Source organism: Guillardia theta, assembly GCF_000315625.1.
Source record: "Guillardia theta CCMP2712 unplaced genomic scaffold GUITHscaffold_8, whole genome shotgun sequence".
NCBI lineage: Eukaryota > Cryptophyceae > Pyrenomonadales > Geminigeraceae > Guillardia > Guillardia theta.
In genome coordinates, this window is record NW_005434666.1 from 450052 (window position 1) to 473103 (window position 23052).

The window sequence follows — 23052 nt, forward strand, 5'->3', positions numbered from 1 at the left end:
CATTGAGTTAGCCTCATGAAACGCGTTGGAAACCAGACGTTCTGCTTCCTTCAACTCCGAGCTTGATATCTGTGACATTTCGGGTAAGCGAGTTGCACTTGTCGCGTTGGAGACAGCATGCTGATAGATCATTCCTGCAAGACCATCGTTGTGAGCTACAACTTCCTTCATGAGCGAATCTGCCTGCTCCTTTGGCAGTTTATCGACCATCACAGTGGCTTCATCGACGAACTCGGAAAAGAGTCTCTCAATCTCTTGTAGTTCAGCTACAAGTGGGTTTCAGTATCATTCTCAAGGGCATCACCCCCCTGCTCACCTTCCGTGGCAAAATTTGCATCGTCTTGCTCCGGCTTAATTTCCATCATCCTTGGACTAATGAGGATCAAGTCCTCGAGGTCCTCAGTGGCAATCTTCTTGGAATGACACGATCCTTCAAGTCAAAGGAGCTCGATGTGCATCTCCTGCTCCTATCAAGACTAGAGCCTCCCCCGCTCTACTGTCCTTCCCCTCGCCATCCGCATTCTTCAACTGCAAGTCGGAGACCTGGCTCTGCTGTGAGCCTGCCTCAGGATCATGCCGGGCCTCCGGCCGGGCCCGGCCGGCCCAGGGCAACTTGGACTGATAAGGACCAGAAGAGAAGAACCGTTCCGAGATTAAGATTTACAGGAGATTCATTGATAGAGGACAATCTGTGCTCAAAATTCATAGCAATGGAAAAACAAAAGTGGAACTATGGTACACTTCTAAAGATGTTTTTTTTTTGCCTGCACTGCTTCCATTCTAGGATGCACCTACCCAAATCCCCTCCAAGGATTCCAAGAATGGAGGCAGTTGTGCATGTGCAACAAATAATATAAAGCTGCGCAAAAGAATTTCTACCTATATTTCTACCAAGACAGTTATTAAAAAAGTTTTAAAATATTTTTCCTGTTCCCAATATATTTATACCCTGTTGTACAACATATCATCAATGTTTGGTCCTTTGTACCAATCAGTATATATTTATAATATTTTATATGTGAATTTATCATGGCGACGTTCAAGATGAGGAATGCCTGCGCCTTTCCCTCCTCCTCCTCCCTCCTCCTCCTCCTTCTCCTCCTCCTTACGTCATCAACATTTATCGAGTGCTCTCAAGCACCTGCTAGACATCTAAAGCACTTGAACACAGGCAACGTTTTAAAGCGAAGAAGTTCATTTGCAGTGTTGGACAGCTATGATCACGACGATGATCACGACGATGATCACGACGATGATCACGACGATGACGATGATGACATAGATCACGATCATGGAGGAACAGGAGGGTCGGATGATGACGATGTACCAGCTTCACCAGCTCCATCACCAGCTCCATCACCAGCTCCATCACCAGCACCCACTCCAGCTTCACCGGCACCCACTCCAGCTTCGCCAGCACCTACTCCAGCTTCGCCAGCACCTACTCCAGCTTCGCCAGCACCCACTCCAGCTTCGCCAGCACCCACTCCAGCTTCGCCAGCTCCAACGCCAGCAACGCCAGCTCCCTCGCCAACAACCTCAACTCCAGGTCCTAATCAAATAAGCACACAAAGCACAAGTTCGAACGTAGCGAACCTAGCTGTTTCTTTGCCGCTGACTTTGAACGACTTCAATTCTGATGCTCAATCAAACTTCAAAAAAGCCGTCGCTGCATCGGCTGGCACATCCATCTCCTCTGTGATCATAACTGGCATCACCGTCCTGACAACACGTCGCCGATTGTTATCTGCATCGATTCTTGTCCATTTCAGCATTTTAGCAAAGGATGCGCAGCAGGCGACAGACATCAAAAATAGTTTTTCTGTGGACTCGTTGAATAAGGAGCTCATCAAGAATGGATTGCCTCAGGCTTCGATACAGATTGTGAAGCCAAGTACAGGAGCATCCGACAACACATACTTGGTGAGCCGCCTTACATGTCTATTTTGAACTCTGATATAGAACAGTACGTCGGAATTGGTGGAGGGATACTCTTTGCTGGAATTATGGGAATGGGTCTATGGAGAAGACTGAGGAAGAATCGGGTAGAGCTTTTCTTGTATTGCTATTCCCTCTCATCTTGGGCGAGTTTCCTGGCCTTGCTCTTATTGTAACTTTGCAGGTAAAGACTCTTGCAAGAGAAGTGAGACCCGAGACCTTCGGCTCAGGAATTTGTGAGTGGCAAATTACTGTGAACGAAAGTTCATCAGAAACTGACTTGAGTTGCCATGGTTTTCCAGTGGTCATTCCCACAGATGGAAAGTTGCCTACTCCCAGCGCCCCTCCCTTGACTGTTCTGCATGGAGAATATGATCCTGAAGACAGAGACGAGTATTTCGCCAATTATTTTCCTTAAGAGTGATGCGGCCAAGTAACTATGATGGCTTGGGCCGCCACTGATGTCCCCGCCAGCCCAATCATGTTGCGGGTTCAAGTAGTGAGTAGAGAATGTCGTTCCGTTTCCGTACTGTGAATGTATATTATCATATAGTAGTGTAGACCTGCCAGTAGATTTACTTGTCCCTCTCACCACCAGAGCACAAATCCTTCAAGTGATACGATTGCAAGATGCCGTCTGTAGTTTTAAATGCTATTAGAAATTGTACCTGAGTTTTATTTTAAAAAGAGTCTATTACATTATTATGTTTTATCTCTATCAGTGACAGTCACAGGTACCCTGCTTCCTACCCATCGATGACCCCCCAACTTCTCTACATTCGGACCCCACCAATCGAGAGGTATACCTACCTACTGTTTGCAGGTGTCGTAGACCCCACCACAGCGTGGTTCACCCCGCCAGGAAGACTGGATGCAGATGGGCGCTAAGGCAGGGCGTCAACGCCGCTTGAGTATCCTCATCCTCGCCGTGATTGCCATCACGAACAGCTCCTACCTTGTTGGTCAGGCCTCGGCTTCTCTCACCTTGCGTTTGCCACATAGATCACACTTTTCTCCTCCATTTTCAGTCCGCGACTCCGGTAAGAACGCCTGAGCCGTCTTGATCGTTTGATGCAAAATCTCACCGTTGGTGCAAATTCAGACTCCGAGGAGTCAGAGGAAGACGAGGCGTCAGAGGCAGAGTCTACATACAGTACTTCCCCTGCTGATACCGCTGTTGCCACGACCCCTCTTCCCCAAGGTTTTTAAAGTACCTGTTTCGGCGTTGTTTGACAGAGTTGTTTTAGAATCGGATAATGCTGACACGAACCATGAGCAACAAAACAATGTTGTTCAGTCGTCTAAACCAGCTGAAGGGAGATCAACCACTTCTCAGATGACGTCAAGCACTTCCCCAATGCTACAACACACAGCTTCGATTCAGGCTGAAAGCACTCGAGGAAAGCTAGATGAGGTCGGTACCAGTACACCGTCACCATCCTCGCAAGAACCAACAACAGGTGTGTGGTGAAGAAGTGCGGATTAACCACAGAGAAGTTGAATCTTTGACGATCCTTTGTCAGATTCAGTGCCGGATAACGGAGACAAGCAAGACGGGATCGATTCCTCTACTTCTGTAGGGTCAAGCCAGCCCATGGGAGGTGATAACAATAAATTACCAGGCAGCACATCAAGCCCAGGTGCACTCGTTTCTTAATTGTTCGATAGTTTCTGATAGGAGGCTTGACAGATGGCGCAGGGAAGAAGCAAACTCAAGCACCTTCAAATCTCATTTCCACCACGCCAGTGATGCAACAGAATCAAGTTTACTTGTATGATGTAAAGCTGGAAGTGACGCTGCCGATGTCTGCCCAACAATTTGGAGCTCAAGAAAGGAGAGCATTCATGGATGCAGTTGCTCGGACTGCTAAAGTTCAACCATCGCAGGTTTCGATTACAAATGTGATCTCGAATCGACGAGGGTCTAGAAAGCTGCTGGCAACAAATTCACTTACCATTGAATGCACTATCAAAGTGTCAGAACCGAATGCAGTCACACGGATAACAAAGGACATGACAATCGCTTCACTGAACCAAGAGCTAGCCCGTGGTGGTTTACCTCAGTCCTCGTCAGTTGCCGTCGTTTCCAAGAGCTCGACCTCGAACGGGTCCTCAGATACTTACTTGCTGGTTATTCAGAATTTATACAATGTTGCCTATCTGACTCTTTTTGACAGATCGGATGCTGCATTGGGGGAGGATTCTCCCTGATTTTGTTTTGTTTGATCACCAGGAAAATGCAAAGATGCACGAAGGTTTGTCTTGTCTCGTTTTCGTTTTTGTGAAAAATTCTGATGATTGGGATTCAAGGCACGTAGAGACACTTTCACGTACTTAGGTACGATCTATAGCTATGTATTTCTTGTTCGTCTCCTCACAGGTACGCAGGTACACCCGACCCTCCACCTACGGCTCCGCCAATGCCACTCAGCAATGAATCCACCGTCGATAGCATCGAAGAGGAAGAAGACATTCCACCTCCCCCCCCACTACCATCAAATGATTCTCATCTCTGCTTCGTGCAAGATGGCAAACAGAAACATTATTACTAGGCATGTTTGGAACGTGCTCTGGTAGTCGGATAAGCCTGTATTTTTAATCCCGGCTCATTGTACGGTCCCGCCGCCGGTCACTCTGAGCCGGTCGGCCTGGCGGGCCCCGCTCCGCACATATTTCGATCATCACGAACTTGTAAGTAGTAGTAGCAGTAGTAGTAGTAGTAGTAGTAGTAGAGCTAGAACGGCCAATGGTAAGCTCTTTGGATAGCAACCCTCTTTGATTCAGTTTGAAATAAATTCTCCTCCCCGAAGTTGTAAATAAAGTATAGTGTTACTTGAGACTCGAAGGAGACAACAGTACCGCGCAGGAATTCATACAGTGCACTAGTTTGTTCCAGAGTATAGGTTCCAGAGTATAGTTTGTGTACGTACAAAAGTGACGAGCAAGATAAAAATATGTGACAACTTTTGGATAACAAAAGGAATTTCATTAAGAAAAATAGACTAGACATACTACATGGAGTTCCTCATGGGCAAACAGTTGCGAGAGGAATTTGCGGTTGTCCATATCGCTGGAACACAGGCGGAGGAGGAGGAGGTGCTGTCGGTTGAGGGAATTTCGAATCCAAAGTCACCACTGCAGCAGTGTAAGACGGTGTTTTAAAGTCATTTTGATCTTACAAGAGGCATGGCCGTTACTCGAGATGTGCACATCATCGTTTGACTTCCGCTGCCGAAGGTAATCAGACGAAATCTTACATGCGATCAGTATTTTTCTCACCTTCTTGCGCGAGAGCATGCAAATAACACAAATCATAAAGCCGAGCAAGACTACTCCACCGGCAATAATGCCAATCTGGCAACATATCAGTCCTTGGATATTCGCAGCGCTTTAGAAATACCAATATTGGTGTTGTAATTGTGAAAGGCGATGAAGATGAGTTTGGGTTCGAAACTGATGGAAGATTCTGCAGAATCAGCTCTTCATTGAGCTTCTTCAAGGGGAAATTCGTTGCAATCTCCTGTTGGAGAGAAGAATTTTGAAATTGAATCGAGAAATCTACCAAGCTAGATGTGCTGCTGCGTCTTGCCAACATGGCACGTACAGAGGTGATATTCACGTCAGACACTGAGGTGCCAGTTGACAAGGCAACAGCCTGTTTGAAGCTCATCCTCTTTGCTGCACCAAAGTTCTGGGGTGGAATCTGCATGAGCACCGCAAACTCGAGCACATCAGCTGAGACTTTTTTCGGTTGCAACGGAGTACTGGATGTTTGACTTGAACTGGACGAGGTAGTTGATGGGCTCGGAGAGTTGGATTGAGTTGCTGGAGAGCCAGTCGAAGCGGAAGATGTGGGAGAGGAAGGCGAGTAAGAGGGTGAGGTAGGAGCTGGAGCTGGAGCTGGAGGAGCTGGAGCAGGTGAAGGAGGAGCTGGAGCAGGTGCGGGAGGAGAGGAAGAATGGTCGCCATGATCACTGTCACTGGAAACATGCGATGAGTCGTTGGATTCGTAACTCTCTCCGCTGTCTCTGAGTCTAGTCACTCGTGCGATCTTCTTGCGTTCCAAGCTACCTGCTCAACAGATTCAACAAAGTGTTGAAGTTGTGAATAACAATCTCACCGTTGAAAATGAGGTTTCCTAATCTCCGCTGCTTTGTTAACCCAAGCGTCCGGTCTGCTGGTTGACATACACCCAGAAGGAAATGAAGAAGGATCATGACCATTGCAACTTCTGATCTGACTGTCAAAGATTGTGCCATGTTTGCTCACGTTTTGCCTTAGGTTTTCCTGATCTTGAGTTCGGCGGGGGGGGGGGGGGGGGGACTGAGGGGGCAACTCGGAATCGATGGGACAGGTGTGGGAGCGCCGTAGAGTAAGCCGGGGCCCCTACTTGAAGCTTAGACGGTCACCGAAGGAGGTAGAGGAGGGAGGAGGGGAGGGAGGGAGTATGAGGATGGGAGGGCGCTTCAACGGCGTGTGATTATATCGGGTCTTCTGCGAGCCCTGGTCACCTACCGTACTGGGGATGTCACGGCGGCCGCCCCCCAGTAGCAGGGGACAAAGGCTTAAGGGGGTACTTTGAAGTGAATGTAACCGGTACTATGATCAGTTTCATGTTGTATATGGGGGTGGGGTGAGGGTTGAGATAAGGGTGTACGTTACTACCAAATGCCTCCATAATTGGAGTCGACTGATCGGACTCCAATTATAGGCGAGTTTTGTGAAACAGCGTTACGGACCGTTGCAAACTTGTTCTAACAGTTACAAAGCGTTATTCGGAAAAATCTCTCTAGGACACACACTATGGCCAACCCCTTATATTTGTGTGCTAGGAGTCCTAAGGTGCCGCATTTGGGAGATAGCGATTGAACGGCCATGTTCGCGTTGGCAGCGAAATTGAAAGGAGAATCATGGGATAAGGACCCTGAAAGGGCAGAGAAGGCGATGGATGCCCACAAGCACCCCTTCTCAGCTTTTTCTGCGCAATTCTATGCAACAGGTGCATATCATCAAACTCCTGGAGCATCGTACAAGGCCATGGGTGTCTCCAATCTCAACAAGAACAGCAACGTCGTGGACTCTGACGCCATCTCGGCTTTCAATGACTCCTTCAAAGGACATTAGAATATCTTCCTCACAATTTTGCTTGGGGGGTGGATCTTTCCTTGGAGTTGATGGTGTTTGATTTTATAGAGTGTTTGCCTACTAAGAAAAAATGCTCTTTTCCTCTGCGGTTTAGAGCGTGAAAAATGAATGGGATGACTTTTGTTTGTTGTTTTCCAATTTTTGTTGTGAGTTTGAATGGTTTGAGTTGGCTCCTATTCATGACTAAATATTGATCTTCTCTCTGTAACACACTTCTCATCTGCTTTTGGGGCATATTAATTTCACTTCGATGGCACGAAGTACTGAACCTGTATGGAAATGTCCACATAGTTGAGGATAAATTTTGTGCACAAAAGAGTGTACAGTTGAATTGATCACGAAGAGAAGAAGTAATGGTGTGCGAGAAGAGCAAGCACAACTTAATATCTTGTGCATGGGGCTTACATGCAGATTGGCAAAAGAAGGTCCATGCTGGCAGAAGCTTCTTCTGTGCTTCAAACGGTAAGCGAGAACGTCAAAGATACATCGTCAATCCTTGCTCGCGATTACTATTGACTCACCTCTAAGCTGTCCATGTATACTCGAACTTGTGTTCTATGTAGAGTTTTGGTCTAGGGCATCCACCATATCATACTGAGAAATCATCCATACAACAAACGACAGAACCGGCTGCTCTCGCAGGATACTCAAAGTATGCAACATGTGATGCCCTTGTTGCGAGCTCAAGCCATATTTCCCTCTTATCAAATCCCGCCCAACGCCCCGTCCACTATTTATATCATAGTAATTGCGCCCGACAAGACCTTGCTAGGTTCAAAATGCGGGGGAAGGTGGCGGGGAGGTTCCGGTCCGCCATGATCAGCATTTATGTCCTGCATTCAGCTTTCTTGCAAATAGCAGAATCTCGTCCCCTTCCACTTCACTGCAAGCTCCTCCGCGACGTTGAGTTTCTCCCTTACCTCCTGCGATTGAGGGGAGGAGAGGACCAAACCCAAGCTGAAGACTTGAGCGTGAGGAATGAACAGAAGGACCCACAGGCGTCAGAGGACAATCGCAGCACTCCTGCCGTCGATGTCAATGCTTCGAATCCGACAGATGCTGCTGTCAATGAGACGGAAACAACAAGCAAGAAAAGGAGGTTGGAAACTGACGAAGCTGCAAAGAATGCAGCTACAGATTCTCAGTTGCCAACCTGCATGCAGACTTCCAATGGGGAATATTACTTTGAGGTTTGCTATTGCTTGTTTGATCTTGCTTCTTGATACGGAGTGTGACAGCTCGAAGCACCAAAACAGTACAAATCAGGAGCGAGAGAAGAAATTACACAGAGAAGGCTCACAGTGAGCAAGTATCGGGATCAGACTTATGTTTCCATCAGAGAATTTTATGCCAAAGATGGACAAATGCTTCCGGGCAAGAAAGGCAGATAGTTCATCACAGCTACAATTGCATTGTGATTCTTTCTCGACAGGGATTTCTTTGCACCTAGATCAATGGAGAACAATTCTCAAGCTTGAAAAGTGACGATACATGCTCAACGTTTGTGTTTTGTGTGCCCTAACTTTGCTTCACAGATCCGTTGAAGATGTTCTCTCTCGACTGGACGTAGGATCAGAATAGCACACGAAATTATCAAAAAATGTTGGATGTTTAATTTCAGCATGTTCACAGCGAGCATTCTTTGAACTTTAGTCTGCGAAAGATTGCAATTCATGTGAATTGTCTGCATGCTTATTCTTGTCATCAATGTCAAATATCAGATGATAACCTGTCACTCTCTGTATACCCGCCAGTAAGTAAAAGTCAGTTTGACACCATCGGTAAAGGTTTGACCTCTTGACTCTTCCCCATGATCGGATACACTGCCGTGTCGATGGTGTCATGAAGGATTTCTCGAGCCACGTCCTGCCACCTTGTATCGAATACCTTCAAGTCCTGTGGCAAGCATGTCACTGCATGCTATTCTCCGAGCGATCACTTACCGGATCACAATTGATTTCAAGGAGCCAAACTTTGCCGTCCTCGTCCACCATGGCGTCTAGCCCGAAAAGCTTCCCTTGCTATTAAAAACTGCACATCACACGTTCCTGGAAAGACCTCGAAAGAGCAAGGAAGAGGCTTGAACACTCGTGACAAGAGGTTGGGATCTGAAGCAGAGTTGAAGATCTTCCACACCATCTTGCTCATCTTTCATCGGCATCAGCAGTCGCACAACAGTTGAGATCAAGGTGCCTGATGCCATATCTTGGTTGACCATACACCACCAATCTTCACCTCCATCGCAGATCCGATCTCTTGCAAGACTTGAAATCAGTTGCTTTGACAGGACAGGACAAGAATTGTGCGAGAGAAACAACACCTGCACTGGACTCTCGGATATCGGGAGTAGAGTCGACATGTTTTTCAAGGTCATGCAGTAGATGCGAACAAGGACCTTGTACTCCAGCTCTCTCCTGCCACAAAAGTGAGCGATCAACTCTAAATGAAATCATAAATACCTGAACACTATGATTGCTGGCATGAATACAAAGATCGTCGAGATCATTCACAGCGTATGGTTTTGAAGCCATGAGGGCGATCACCTGCGCTTGCATGTGACGAGGTTTCTTCACAGGTAATGTGGTTCCTTCTCGTGCAAGTATACTTTGAGGTTTCCGACAGCAAGAACCCAAGCTCTGCGAGTTGAGTCAAATTTGCAAGAATTGATTGACACGTGAAATCTTCGCGATGTTCACCTCAGATGAAATTTGAATCCATTTATCAGTAAAGGCCGTTCGATATATTTCTACACAAGAATTTCATCGACAGTGGAAAACTTGAACGGGCAGACACCTGGACTTTCCAAGAATTCCGACTGCTGGACATCAATACTTTCTCAATCTGTGATCCGATTCACAATCTATCCAATATTGTTAGAAATAGTCTGATATGAACCTTTCCGACACAGGATCGATTGAAAACATGCATTTCATTTGCATTACTTGAATCACCTATGTTCATAGTGTTTTCAAAAGGTTCTGCCATGATATTTGATTCGATATCTACCTGGCTTTAAAATCCAGATTCCATCATCTTGAACCAGCTTATGGACGAGCCGGATAAATTCATCTAGGTGCCTTTGAGATGCAAGGCTCCATACATAAGATTCCGGCATTGTATCTTGATACTTTTCTTGAATCAGTTGCGCAAGGTCTGCCTTTCTGATGATACCACTTCTCATGAAGTAGTGGTTTGTGATCAACTGACCCGTCATCACTGCTTCCCATGCAGCCTTCGTATAGCTGCACCACTGGACATTTGGGATTAAGAAATCCTCCTCTTGTTCTGTCCGACACATTTGCAAACCTGTTCTGATCACCTCCCAACCCCGTGCATGAAAGGCATCTTCAAGCCCAATATAGTCAACGTAATCTTGCTCGAGAAGTATCTGGCATACCAGCTTCTGTTCAACAAGTTTCTTCGGTCGCTTTGCCTTGAACATTTGCAGCCTCTGCTTCAAGATTGCACCCTTCTCTGAGGCATCGTCACTATCACTCGAAGGCATGTCAAGGTATTCAAGGAGACAAGAAACAAATGTCTGGCTGAGGTTCTCTCAGTGATCGTCAAGCCTTCTTCTTCCCTTGCTCCGCCTGGCCATGCCACATGCTCGTCTGCCAGTCGGGGCGAAGGAGGAGGCGGGCTCGCTTTACTTCTGTCCTCGAAATGCTCGACCCGTAGCAACGGCCCAGTCCGTCAGTCGAGCATCCCACATGCAGCTGCACTGGCTGACAAGCTGAGAGGAGGAGAGGACGAGATGCAGGTCGTCACAAGTCATGCTGGCGAGGAGCAGGACAAGCCAGCATGAGTGAAGCTGAACGAGAGCTGGAGACAGCAATCCGTTTGCTGTCTCAAAAGCGAGGCAGGGTCGAGTTTGGCGATGCAGGGGTAGCTCGAGCGCATGGGATCCTACAAGATCTGTCAAGGAGGATGCTAAACTCATCAGCCGTCTTGTTGGCCCTGTCAGACGCGAACATAATGCAAGGAAAACTTGAATCCGGACTACAGGTTCTTGAAGGGTTGACGGGGGACTTGTTCTCAAGAACATCAAGTTCCAATCTATTCGCAAGAACAAGCAGCTCTGCATCAGCGAATGTGAAGAATGACCTGTGGATCAAGATTGCTTCCAGGAAACGAAAAGCTTCACCTGATCTCCCGAACCTCGATTCAGAAGATACAGATGACCTTCCGTTTTCTGCTGGTGCCCTCAGGCGAGCACAATTAGTCTATTCGGAGCTTGTCAAGGAAGGATTCCTTGATCTGCGACTGCGGCTGTACATTGCCTTTATCATGAAATACTTGGGCGACTTCACCTTGTTCGAGAGCTTGCTGCGGCATCCAGATATCGACGATCATTTCTATTTCCGTTACGTAGCCGACTCGCAGCACTGTGATTGGTTTGACTACAAGTCGAGGTGTTGGTTTCAGCTTCCATACCTAAAGTGGTTGACATCCAATCCTCAAGAAACAGACATGAACAAATTGAAGATACAGTATTTCTCATCTTTACTTTCCTGCGGGAACACTAACCAGTCGAAACAGCATGGAGAATCATTTGAATCGTTTGTGCAAGAGGAAAACTTGATTGACACTTTCTTGAAAGAAATCAATGAAGAATTCACGCAATGGAGAGTCTTCAGGGGCCATCTACTCATTCGATATGGAAAGTTAAAAGCTGCATACGGCGATTTGGAGCAAGCGAGTGGAAGTCATTGCATTGGTAACCTCGAATTCAGTCGACTGCTTGGTATCGCGCACATACACTTGAGAAAGCTAGAGATAGAGAAAGCTCAGACTCATTACGAATCTATACTCTCTTCCTCGTCGCTGGATGTCCATGAGAAATATGCAGACTTTCAAATGATGGACAGCGAAATCCTTGGAATGTCAGCAAGAGTGGGAAGAGCGATCTGCTTGAGACTCAAAGGCAAAACAAATGAACAGAAGAACGAGCTGACACAAATCATTGCACGCAACACGCAACTTTTTGATCCTAGCTACCTGACTCTGATGTTTCAGATGTTTGATAACAATCTCGACGCTGCGAAAGATTTGTTGAACAACCTTCATAAGCTCACAGATGGGAAAACGTACTGCTATCACTACACGCTAAAACCCATACTGCTAGAACATGATTTAAGAGATGATTCCGAAATCGTGAAATTGAAAGACGACTCTATGTACATGGATCGAATTCTAGATCTAGTTTACAATCAGTCCGTACAAGCAGACAACGCCGAACTTATATGGATCGCAGTCCTCGATCTTATTGTTGAGGGTCAGTTTGCAGGCGCATTGAACATTCTGGAACACATGATGCACTGCGAAAGCACTGCCAACACATCGATACAACATGTTGAATTTCATTTTGATAAATACCAAGAATATTGCAAAAGCATGGATAATCAAGTTCTGAAAATCTCACCCACGAACGATTATTTGGATAATGAGCTGAGAGCTATTTTTCATCTACGGAGGGGGCGATGGCTGGAGAAGAATTTAAAGATGACTTTCGAAGCCTTCGGCGAGTATTCCATGGCACTTGAACTGTTGAATCTCTCGACCAGGAAAAATTCTATCAATGTCAAGCGAAAAGCTTTCTTTAAACGATTTCGTCTATTTCTACACAAGGGAAATTATTCCGATGCCATGATGGATCTTAAGTCGTGCATAGACTTTGCAAACATACTTGTGCAGACAACGTCGTCTAGAAATGACTATGCCAAGGCTTCATTGAACAGAAGTCTTCAGAAGTATCATTTCAATTTGGGGTTTGTGTCCTTTTGTGTTGGACAGCACGAACAGGCGGAGATGTCATTCACTATCTCTCTAGGCCATGACGACTTTGTCTCTCGATCTCACGCCTACCTCGGACTCATTTATTCTAAGCAGCCATCAAAGGCTGCGGAAGCCATAAAGAGCCTCAAGCAGAGTTTGAAGGGCGCGGATGAGTTAAAAGAGAACGAAAGAGAAGTCAGATTGGCCCTGGCAGGGTTGTTAATGCAACATACAGTTGAATACAAAGGTGCAATACAGCAGTATTCTCAAGTCGTGAAATCTCACCCTACAGATCTGCTTACGCGCTCACTGAGAGCGAACTTGTATTTCCTGCAGGGAATGTTTCAAGAAGCACTTGAGGATTATTCTCATTGCTTGAAACTTCCTGGGGAAGGCACTGGCAATAATTCATTGGACTTGAGCTCCTTGCGCTATTTTCGAGGATGCTGTTATCAGAAATTGGAAAAGTTCTCGGAAGCAAAGAAGGATTTCGAGATGATACATTCAGAAAAGAAGAATGATTCCGATTTTCTTCAGAGCCTTGCTGCTGTTTATGAAGCTTGTGGTCAGATAGAATCATCAATAGAAACCTATTCCTCCCTCGTTGAGATTCTGGGGAAGCGTGACAAGACGGAGGAATACATTCGAATTCTAAGGCATCGGGCGAAGTTGTGCACAATTTGTGATCAAGAGACATGGGCAATCAAAGACCTAAGTAAAATCATTGCGATGAGACCGAAGGATGCAGAAGCACATTACGAGAGAGGTTCGTTGATCAAAGTCACTCACTTGGACGCACCCACAGCTTCCGATGAACCACACCATGTCCAGCTACGCATGGCAATCGATGATTTTGCTTGCATAGAAAGTGGTCACCCCCTCTACGTGAAGGCTCGGATCAAATTGAAGGCTGTTTGTAACGCATTGGGTATTCCAACTGAGGAAGAGTTCAAAGAGCAGCTCATTAAGATTGAGAAAAATCGCATTGATGGAATCGATCCCGATTACGTCATGGAATATGTTCTGAAGATGTCACAAGAAATCCAACAAGATGCTGCAAGTGGACTGAGAAAGTTCAATGTTCGATGGAACAAAAGTGTAGTGAACCATGAAACAAAGAATGAAAACGCACGACAAGTGGACATTATTGCAAGTTTAGATGGAACTTACTGCATTTCAGAACATAGAAGAATAATCTACGGGGGCATCAAATCCAAGTATTGCGTGTTTGAGAGGGAACTATCTCAACAAGATCATTACCCTTTCAAGATGCGCTTCAAAGTCTCAGGAGATTCACATGAAGTGCATTTCATCTGCCAAGACCAGGAATCTAGAGATACGATATTCAGGACTCATCATCGATTGTCATACACCTCCGATACCGGCTCGATGTACAGGACACCAATTCACTTGATGAAAGAGCTTTCTCTCAAACATAGTAAAGATGAGAAGCTTCAATATCATTTGGCAAGGTTACAAGAAGAAGATGGAGACTTTGAATCTTCGATCAGATCCTACTTGAACTCTTTGAGACTTGTCTCTCCTTCTTCTCTTCTCAAAGATTCCTACTCAGATGAGTTTCAGCGCTATCACCATACTCTGCTCCAGTACATCCCAGAGCTCTCGCTTGCTATGTTATTGCCTTGGAATGGAAACTCAAGTGCCAATAGAATGAAGTCAAAGGTTTTCTACAGACTTGGCTCGATTGAAATCAAGCGTTCAGCCCTTTCCGATTCCCCCAGCACTTTGAACGAGTTTTCCAAAAATGTTCTGGAGGTTTCAATGCTACTAGACCGAAATTTGCTTCAGCCCAATATTCTGCTTGGAAAACATTTCATGCAGGAGAAAAAGTTTGAAACCGCCATTCAATATTTTCAGAATGTGATAAGAATCAACAAAGATATGCCGGAAGCTTACAATAACCTGGGAGTTGCGCTGGACTGTGTTGGTAGAGAGTCAGAAGCTCTGGAAGCATTCGGAAAGGCACTGAGAGACAAATCAAACTTATATGTGGCTGAGTGCAACATCATTATGATTAAGTTGCGACAAGTAATCTCGAGACAAGAGGCATCAAGTGTGAACAACCGGCTCGACCAATTGATAAACACTAAAAGCTTATCGAATTCATTCATCTTTACATTGCGAGGTTTGAGCAAACGAAAACTGATAACTTTATTGCAAGACGATGCAGAAGCAAAGACAAAACTGACGAGTGAAATGCGAAAAGATTTCAAGACAGCTTTGAAACTAGATCCTATGAAACAGCAAGCAAGGATGGGACTGATCTTGTCTTATCTTGAAGAATTTGAGGTGCAGTCAGCCATTGAGTTGCTCGGGAGTTTTCAAGATCCATCAGGACAGCCTGGTAGCAGGAAGGAACTCATCGTGACTGCTCTCAAGCTCAAGTCTTATTTCGTGAAACCCGTCGCTACCTTTCTGCATGTGCTTCGCATGACCCCTGACATAGAAGAGACCACTCTGCTCCATCCAAGCGCAGAATTTGAAGAATTCCGGATCATAGATCAATATCTTCTCAGATATCTGCAAAACTCTGCATTTTCGGTCCAGATGACACATCATTCCTTGCAGAAATTCAAGAAGCAGATACAAATTATTGTGTATGGCTTTGAACAAGATCTTTGCGCCAAAGTGATTAAGAGCCTAGACAAAATACTGATGATGAGTGAATGCAATGATTACTTGAAGATTCTTTGTTTGATGAAACGAACTTTGGCCCATGAAAGGGTTGGAAACCTGAGACAGGCTGCTACTGATGCGTTAATGGCCCTCGAAATGTTAGGCCTGAACCTTTCAAAGCAGCAAGACAAGCATCATTCATTTCCGACATGTCAAGGCGACCTGTCTACCTCACTGCTATATGCGTTTCTCTGCTATACAGGAAACTTGCATGAAAGTGACAAGATACGCAACTACAAACTAGCGAAACACATATACCGAACAGCAACAATCATTGAACCAGACAAAGTGTTGGGATATTTAAACTTAGGAAATTTATACAGGAAACGCTTGAAATTTTTACATTGCATGCAATCCTACCTTGATGCAATGAGATGTAATGCCGCAAATGGGAGAAAAACAAACTCTGAGTTTGCTGTCCATCTGGAGCAGACTTACGAATTATGTACAAAGTACTTTGAATCTATGGTAGCCAAGATGAAGGTAAGAGAAGAACCAATCCAACAGATGATGACGTTATTTGTCATACAGGGCAATGCTGCTGAGCAAGTCATTGAATTATCATCCCTTGAAGGAGACTTGCTTCTGATTGAGCAACGAATTAATCGAATTCAAGCTCCGTCGAGAAGCGTCCGAATGAGTTTGAAACGTGCCAGTCACGTGTTGCTCCAAAATGGAGATAGTGTCCTTAAGGAGCTCCATACAAAGGGTGCTACATGCAGAGAGATCACAGAAAAATCCTTTCTATTTGAAGACTTCTATGCAGCATTCAATTCGTTCTCTGATGTCTTGGAATCGATTGTGAGTGGTAAGGGAAGCGACTGAACAGAATATGAGGGAGACTGATCGAAATCTCAGACGATGACAAGCAGAAGCTCGACAAAGAATTAGAGGATGACGATGTCCTGAAAAACATCGAGAATGTCTTTGCAAACAAAGAGTATGCCTTCTTGTCGCAGGTCAACATATGCTGACAGATGTATTGCAGGCTCTGGAATTTTGGTCTCGAGCAAGCATAAGATGGTAATCTTGATTTGAGAGCGACAAAGTTGTCACAGTTGTGAACATTAAGAGCAGGTGCAAAGCGATGAATTGAATGATGTTCCGTGTGAGCTGATCGTGTCAAAACAAATAAAGAATGAGTGAAATGCCCCCGCTTTGAGCATGCCTTTCTCAACATCCAGAGGAAGCGTCTCCATGCTCAAAGCATTCCTGGTATGCCCAATGCCCAGCTGACCGTTGCTGTTACATCCACAGCCTATGATGTCTCCCGTGCTGAGCAGAAGGAGCGTGTGCTCGCCTGCGGCCACCTGAATGACTTTGATGTCTCGGAGTTGCTGGGCAACAGATCAGAAGAGAACAAGAGAACACAAGAGGTCACCTCGCGTGTCAGGATGGGAAGAGGAAGAGTCACTTTGACGGTTTCATTTCCGAGCCCCAGCTGACCAAGATCATTCCGTCCACATCCCAACAGCTCTCCAGCTACAGTCAGGAAGAGACTGTGACTTGCTCCACAGACAACAGACGAGATCATCTTGAGCTTGGGTAATCGAGACAAGCTGCGGACTTCTTGAGGGGACGAGACATCAACAGTATCTCCCAAGCCAAGCTGACCGAAGTCGTTCCTGCCGAACGCGTAGACTTTGTCCTTGGAAAGGACCATAGTGTGATTGCCCCCGCATACCACTTGTTGGATGCCAACCCTTGTCACCTTGTCGACTGGGGTTGGAATAGCCACATCAGAAGTGTTGCCTAAACCAAGCTGTCCGAAACCGTTGGCTCCAAAGCCAAGCACGTTCCTTCTTCCTTGAGCACTCACAATCGCAAAGCAATGATCATACCCACAAGACATGTGCACAACGCCTTTGAAGGAAAGCTTTTCTACCAGCATTGGCGACTTGGACTTTCCTCCGATCTTTCCGCATCCAAGTTGTCCTTTTCCATTGCTTCCCATGGACCACACACTGTTGTCCGTGCACAGAAAATACGTACTCAGACCTGCACAAAAGATTCTCTTCACAGAGAACTTCATCCCCCACATTCGCGCATCAAGAAATGTAAGTTTCTCTTGATCAACTGTATGTCCAAGCCCAAGCTGACCTTGTCGATTGTATCCAAAAGCGAAGATAGCTTGTTCGGAATCTTGAGCAAAAACCGGAGCTCCGAAAATCTTAGTTCCATCGCCGTAAATATCTCTCCTGTTGATCACAGCAAAAGAATGATACCAACCGCACTCAAAGATGCTGACATCTAGCCCCTTCAAGAACGCAATAGGGACAGGAACCTTTGACCCAATTGCCATCTTGTTGATTTCCAAGGATTTCCATCCCAATCCCAGCTCTCCGTGTTTGTTATAGCCCCACGACCAGACACTCCTACTCAGACCAGACGATGCTGAGATGCATGGCATCTTTGTCAGCAGGATTGCGTGAAACGCTCCTGAGGTGATCGACATTCTCATTCCTTGCTTGCTCCACTCCGGCACCTCGGGTCGGGTGACCTTTGACGTGTGTCCCAAGCCCAACTGCCCGCTCTTGTTGAGACCAAATGCGAGCACCTCGCTGTCTTGGCACAAGACAAACGTGTGTTCATTCGTCACAATATCCAGCACGGACTTGCTTCTGAGACTTTCTACTTCTGACGGTTTTTGTATCGGTTGATCAGTCGAAAAGATGCCAAGTTGCTTGAAATCGTTGCGACCCCAGGCGAGCACTGTCCCATTGAACAAGACAACAAAATTGTGAGATGCCCCGCAGTGAATCGATCTGATCCCTTTCTTGCTCAGCTCGTACACCTCAAACGCACGATGCACACTTTCCTCAAACGACTTGCCCAGACCAAGTTGTCCGAAATCATTCCGACCGCATGCGAAGATACTGTCATCTGCGCTTGTGAAGAGACTGTGGTTGCCTCCGGCGTGGATAGATGCGACTGAGACTCGAGAAGTTTTGTTTGCTTGCACTACAGGAATAGTTGTCGGGCAACACACTGAGTACTTCCAGTTCTTGGGTAACTGACTGATTTCCAAGACCATCTCAGGGTCTAAGGTCAAGGCATCGAGACCGAGCTGCCCCCATTTGTTGTTGCCCCAGCCCAGAGCCGTTCCATCATCGAGGAGTGCCAGGCTGTGGTCATAACCAGCTGCAATCTGCTTCACCATGACTCTCTGCTTTAACAAACAGCGACAATATCCGGTGCTGCTCTTGCTGGAGAAATTTGTGTGTGTTGCTGACTTACTGAAGCACGACACAACCAGTGAAGTCTCTGGAGGAATCGGCAGTTTAATTCGTTTCTCCATGATTTTGGATCGAGCCTCAGCTGCACATAGTTCATCTTGGAAAAATACCAGGATACGCTTCTTGCGAGTAGAACGTGAAGATCCAAAGAGAGAAGCATCTTTTTCAAATTCCATGTCAACAAATCCAAACAACGAAGAGAAAGTGTGCCGTAGATCAAGGTTAGAGGTGTGATGGGGAATGTCGTCGACCAACAAGATTCGAGAAGGAGCTTCGATGTCGCTGCTGTTCCTTATCTCATCATCCGTGAGGGCCATGACGAACTGAGCAGTCGAGCACGATTCAAACGTGCCGTTTCCCAGCTGACCATTCTTGTTGTTCCCGAAGGAGATGAGCCCGGATCCATCGCTCAAGAGAAGAGTATGAAATGCACCGCAAGCGACTTGACGGATGCGAATGCTCGTCAAGTTTTCAATCGGACGCAAGGCAAAGGAATGCTCAACATGTCCTAGACCCAGTTGCCCTGACGTGTTCATGCCCCATGCGTAAGTGCTGCATTCTTTCTTAGCGCTGCCGTATGCTCCTGTCTCAACCATTCTCACATACATACCCAGAATTTCATTTCTGCCGAACAATGTCGTAATCTGGTCTGCATCATCCGGTAAAACCATTTTCCTTCTAGCCTTTTTCCTATACTCGACCGTAGCCCAATCGATCAGATGCTTTGCTATCGTTCTGGTGGGAAATTCTTTTTCATTTCGATACATCTCATCTGAAATGACTGGAGGTAGTCCTACATTCCATTTCTTCTTTGCAACAAGTATTCCGTGATACCAACCGGATGAAACTAGGCATATTCGATTATTCAATTCAAGCTTGCTGAGAAGTTTTGGGTCAACTTGAAGAGGTGAAGAGCTTTCTTCGATTCCTGTTTGCATCAACTGACCATAGAGGTTCTGCCCTACCGATGAGATAGACTCTACTTCAGTTGATATGTACTCCTTGGGCATTTCAATTGAGCTCTCAGAAAGAATTCGTCGGGTGACTTCGATTTGTCGTTCCTCTGAGCTGTTTGAAGGACGAAAGAATGAGATCAGCACAGTGCTTCCCGAGGTTCCGCGCAAACACTCGCGGGCTTGTCGCAAGTTCATCATCTTTGCACTAAAAATCATCAGAGTCATTCACTGCTCTTCGAAACTGTGGAGCACACCTATTCTCGTCAATCTTGCTCACAACATCGCCTTTGAAAATCAAGTTTTCAGCTGACATATTACGAGGGTCAAGTTATGAATGAAGAAGATCAAGAAGGACCGGCGCTGCCAGTCATGATGCCTTCAACTCTGAAACCGTCCGATGTCTTTGACAAGAGAAGACCGGCAGTTGCCTGTGATACATTCTCAGCACACAAAAAGATCTGACTGATGCATCTCTTGCCGGATTCTTGCCTTGTCTTGTTCCTGGCCTGAAGTCCATTCCGAGTGACAGTGAAACACGCTCGTGGCTCATTTCATTCTCTTCCGCGGCAGTGAGATCAGCAGGAAGGCTTGAGGATGACTGGCTGAGCTCGAAAAGGGAGTCATCGAGAGAAATGGGCTGGCGGGTCTGACCATGAGCGATTTTGTCATCAAGTGCAAATTTGGTGGTGGAAGGACTGGAAAAGTTCTTGATTAGAGTGACTTTTCGGAAGAGAGTTCCGGCCCTTTGAGAAATGAGCTCATGAGGGGTCTCATCGCGGCTCTCGTCCTCCTCGTTCTTCTCTGAGTCAGCAGCCCATTGATTGGCTTCTTCTGCCTTGTCGTCACTTGTTCCTGCAAGCTTGTTCGAGTCGGCGATGAATATTCGTTGCGTATGCCCCCACCGCGACATGTCAAGAAGCTGAGCGTTACCGCTGGATATCTGCTCTCATCGCCTTGTGCCATACTCCATTATCGCTGCCCGACTGGTGGCGGACCTAAAGTTCTTGTGTACAGGAAAGCCGAGGCAGGCTTGCCATATCCCCGGGCACAGTACGACCCCGAATTACTGCCTCCAAGGAATCTATTAAGTATTTCCCGTTCAGCGGACAATGTCTTCTACTCAATGAAAAATTTGTCGTGAGGCGGACCGGGAAATTTTGCTTGATGCGAACTATGCGGAGCCATGGCTTGGCAACCTGCATGCTAGGGCTGACCCTGGCGTTCTGCTCCTCATCGCCAACATTGAACCCTCCATCTCCACAGCCTCTCTCGTCGCTCGCGCTCAAATGCTTCTCTCTGCGGTCTGAAGTTTGCTCGACTTGCTACAAACTCAAAGGTTGTGGCAGAACGTCGAAAAACAAGTCAACGTTGATTGCTCGGGCTGGACATCACAACCTTGGAAATGAAGAGCTAACATTACATCCTCCTGTCTCTCTCAGAAGTGATAGGTGTTATATCTGAACCAATATCGAAGAAATAACGATTCATGAAGCGAGCATGCCAAGGCAATCCTTCGAACCGAGGGCAACAGAACGTTAGACACCTTCCCGTCCATCCACTTTGCAGATAATCATGGTGCAGACTTACTCTAAGAGGGACAAACTCTACAACAGAGTCTTCGAGTGCAGATTCGTATGTCACTACGATGGGTTTTCAAAGTTTGGATGGGAATTCCTTAGGTTTGCATGCATTGCAGAGAACAAGCCTGACATTCTCGCGACTCAGGTGGGCAAACAGACTCTTGTATTAAGGTTTGTGGATCAGAAATGCTATTGGATCAAAACCAAACTGATATCATTCGTTCGCGAACAGATATTGCAAGCTTGTGTCAAATTTGATGGTTGCGACATCTTCTCTGACACAGGTTTTGGCATCCACGCTGTAGATTCATCAAGGTTCTTCTGATACCTGTTGTTTGTAATTCCAACCACTTCTCAGGATTTCTTGCTATAGTTGTAATATTTCTGGATGCGGTACATACATCATGTTCTTCACTTCACTGAATTGCTATCAGGAAGTGCAGGGATAATGCTCGATGGCCGATCTCAAATGCTGTTGAAACAGGTTTTCATGCTCGCCCCCGTCACGCATGCAAGCCCTTATTGTTTGGAATAGTTTACTTGCACGAGGAACGGAGATGCAGGAATAGTGGTCAAGGGAAATTTCTGCAACGTGTCTATTGATTCGTCAGAGTTTTGTGGTAACGAAAAGCAGGTTCACTGAATTCCCTTCTACTCAAAAATTCATACTCACCATGAAATCGATGAAGGGAATCGCCGTGGAGGGCGTTCATTCAAATGTTCAATTTAGAAATTGCAAAATTTCTCAGAACCGCATGCAAGGCTTAGCGGTACAGTAGGAACAATACAGGTGTGCTGTTGCTCACTTCGTACAGATTTCAAAGGGCAACTTATTCTGTCAGTTCTCAAACCTCACGTACAATAATCTAGCCAATGCGGCTGTTTTTGGTACGGGGTCCGTTCTTTATGCAGCAGATTGTCAGGTGTGCATTGAATGTCTGAGTGTTTGCCCACCTAGACCGCATTTCAGATCTTACTTTCGAATCGAAGTGGCGCAACAGCTCAAGAAGGTGATCACTTCCGTCTCCTTCTCTCCTCATCTCTTTACAGGAGGAAGCATGATCCTCAAGTCTTGCAATGTCAGCGGGAACTCTGGAGCAGGTTTCTCAGCAACTCCCTTGACAACGTTCACTCCATGTAGGTGTCTTGTCAGTTCACGAGGGCTCAAGAGCTCTGGTATATTCCAGCACCCTTCTAGGTCTGTGCCGACGCGCCTGTGCGCCGCACACAATCACTGAGCCGGCAGGAAATTCCCTGGCACCCTTTGCCGAGGTCATGAGTGGAAGGGTAGAAATGGAGAGGACTTTATGCTCCAACGGCAGCGTTGCACATGCTGATAGGGCAGCCGATGCAGCGGCTGCTCAGCCATCTGATGAAAACGACAACGAAAGGTCGGGCACTCCAACGGACAAGCGAACCTCAGGATGCTCAGCACAACTCGGGCACGTGGAAGAGATTGAAGAGGAATCGGAAGATTATGGGATTTTCCCTTTCGGATACCACCAAGCTGCGGTGAAGAGGTGAGGGAGTACCCCGTGTGAAAGTACTTGATACTGTCGCTTGTAGAATACAAGAGGAGGGAATCTCTTTGTCAGCAACATCTGAAGCACTGCACGACTTGGCTGTGGAAATGGACTTGCATCGCATGAAAGCAGCATGTCCTTGCCTGTCTAAGCTCGATAAAGAACAGTCGAAATTCCAAGGTCAAATCAACAGAGACCAAAA

At 46.3% G+C, this 23052-nt stretch overlaps 9 protein-coding genes across 9 annotated transcripts; 6 read left to right on the plus strand and 3 right to left on the minus strand.

Annotated features, from left to right (window-relative positions):
• Positions 1-1044: 1044 nt before the first annotated feature.
• Positions 1045-2641, plus strand: GUITHDRAFT_161215 (hypothetical protein; the record flags this gene model as incomplete). The annotated part of the gene is made up of 6 exons (XM_005839455.1): positions 1045-1109; positions 1331-1549; positions 1773-1923; positions 1968-2045; positions 2123-2174; positions 2241-2641. 6 exons carry the CDS (start codon positions 1045-1047, stop codon positions 2354-2356), a joined length of 681 nt encoding a protein of 226 aa, XP_005839512.1. The 3' UTR covers positions 2357-2641.
• A 2261-nt stretch (positions 2642-4902) lies between these two features.
• Positions 4903-5982, minus strand: GUITHDRAFT_150578 (hypothetical protein). The gene is made up of 4 exons (XM_005839456.1): positions 5339-5982; positions 5218-5292; positions 5118-5166; positions 4903-5073 (listed from the first exon to the last, which is right to left on the minus strand). The coding sequence occupies exon 1, from the start codon at positions 5905-5907 to the stop codon at positions 5605-5607; it is 303 nt and encodes a 100-aa protein (XP_005839513.1). The 5' UTR covers positions 5908-5982; the 3' UTR covers positions 4903-5073; positions 5118-5166; positions 5218-5292; positions 5339-5604.
• An 806-nt stretch (positions 5983-6788) lies between these two features.
• Positions 6789-7224, plus strand: GUITHDRAFT_150579 (hypothetical protein). Its single transcript, XM_005839457.1, has one exon. It carries the CDS (start codon positions 6814-6816, stop codon positions 7060-7062), a length of 249 nt encoding a protein of 82 aa, XP_005839514.1. The 5' UTR covers positions 6789-6813; the 3' UTR covers positions 7063-7224.
• Positions 7225-7862: 638 nt separating this feature from the next.
• GUITHDRAFT_133607 (hypothetical protein) lies at positions 7863-8474 on the plus strand (the record flags this gene model as incomplete). Its single annotated transcript, XM_005839458.1, has 2 exons — positions 7863-8273; positions 8322-8474. 2 exons carry the CDS (start codon positions 7863-7865, stop codon positions 8472-8474), a joined length of 564 nt encoding a protein of 187 aa, XP_005839515.1.
• A 373-nt stretch (positions 8475-8847) lies between these two features.
• Positions 8848-10588, minus strand: GUITHDRAFT_101702 (hypothetical protein; the record flags this gene model as incomplete). The annotated part of the gene is made up of 8 exons (XM_005839459.1): positions 8848-8979; positions 9027-9100; positions 9220-9276; positions 9404-9497; positions 9543-9626; positions 10184-10244; positions 10291-10333; positions 10390-10588. 8 exons carry the CDS (start codon positions 10586-10588, stop codon positions 8848-8850), a joined length of 744 nt encoding a protein of 247 aa, XP_005839516.1.
• Positions 10589-10884: 296 nt separating this feature from the next.
• On the plus strand, positions 10885-16582 carry GUITHDRAFT_133609 (hypothetical protein; the record flags this gene model as incomplete). Its single annotated transcript, XM_005839460.1, has 4 exons — positions 10885-16038; positions 16087-16363; positions 16414-16514; positions 16544-16582. The coding sequence occupies 4 exons, from the start codon at positions 10885-10887 to the stop codon at positions 16580-16582; spliced, it is 5571 nt and encodes a 1856-aa protein (XP_005839517.1).
• Positions 16583-16813: 231 nt separating this feature from the next.
• GUITHDRAFT_65062 (hypothetical protein) lies at positions 16814-19387 on the minus strand (the record flags this gene model as incomplete). Its single annotated transcript, XM_005839461.1, has 3 exons — positions 16814-17431; positions 18587-18724; positions 19112-19387. The coding sequence occupies 3 exons, from the start codon at positions 19385-19387 to the stop codon at positions 16814-16816; spliced, it is 1032 nt and encodes a 343-aa protein (XP_005839518.1).
• Positions 19388-21319: 1932 nt separating this feature from the next.
• GUITHDRAFT_101705 (hypothetical protein) lies at positions 21320-21652 on the plus strand (the record flags this gene model as incomplete). The annotated part of the gene is made up of 1 exon (XM_005839462.1): positions 21320-21652. The coding sequence occupies one exon, from the start codon at positions 21320-21322 to the stop codon at positions 21650-21652; it is 333 nt and encodes a 110-aa protein (XP_005839519.1).
• Positions 21653-22001: 349 nt separating this feature from the next.
• Positions 22002-22851, plus strand: GUITHDRAFT_133611 (hypothetical protein; the record flags this gene model as incomplete). The annotated part of the gene is made up of 6 exons (XM_005839463.1): positions 22002-22097; positions 22143-22250; positions 22298-22337; positions 22378-22428; positions 22469-22525; positions 22574-22851. 6 exons carry the CDS (start codon positions 22002-22004, stop codon positions 22849-22851), a joined length of 630 nt encoding a protein of 209 aa, XP_005839520.1.
• Between the last annotated feature and the right edge of the window lie 201 nt (positions 22852-23052).

What these genes read in the sequence shown, in the direction of transcription:
- GUITHDRAFT_150579 (XM_005839457.1), top strand. Translation starts at nt 6,814, where the DNA reads ATGTTCGCGTTGGCAGCGAAATTGAAAGGAGAATCATGGGATAAGGAC.
- GUITHDRAFT_150578 (XM_005839456.1), bottom strand. Translation starts at nt 5,907, where the DNA reads ATGGCGACCATTCTTCCTCTCCTCCCGCACCTGCTCCAGCTCCTCCTT.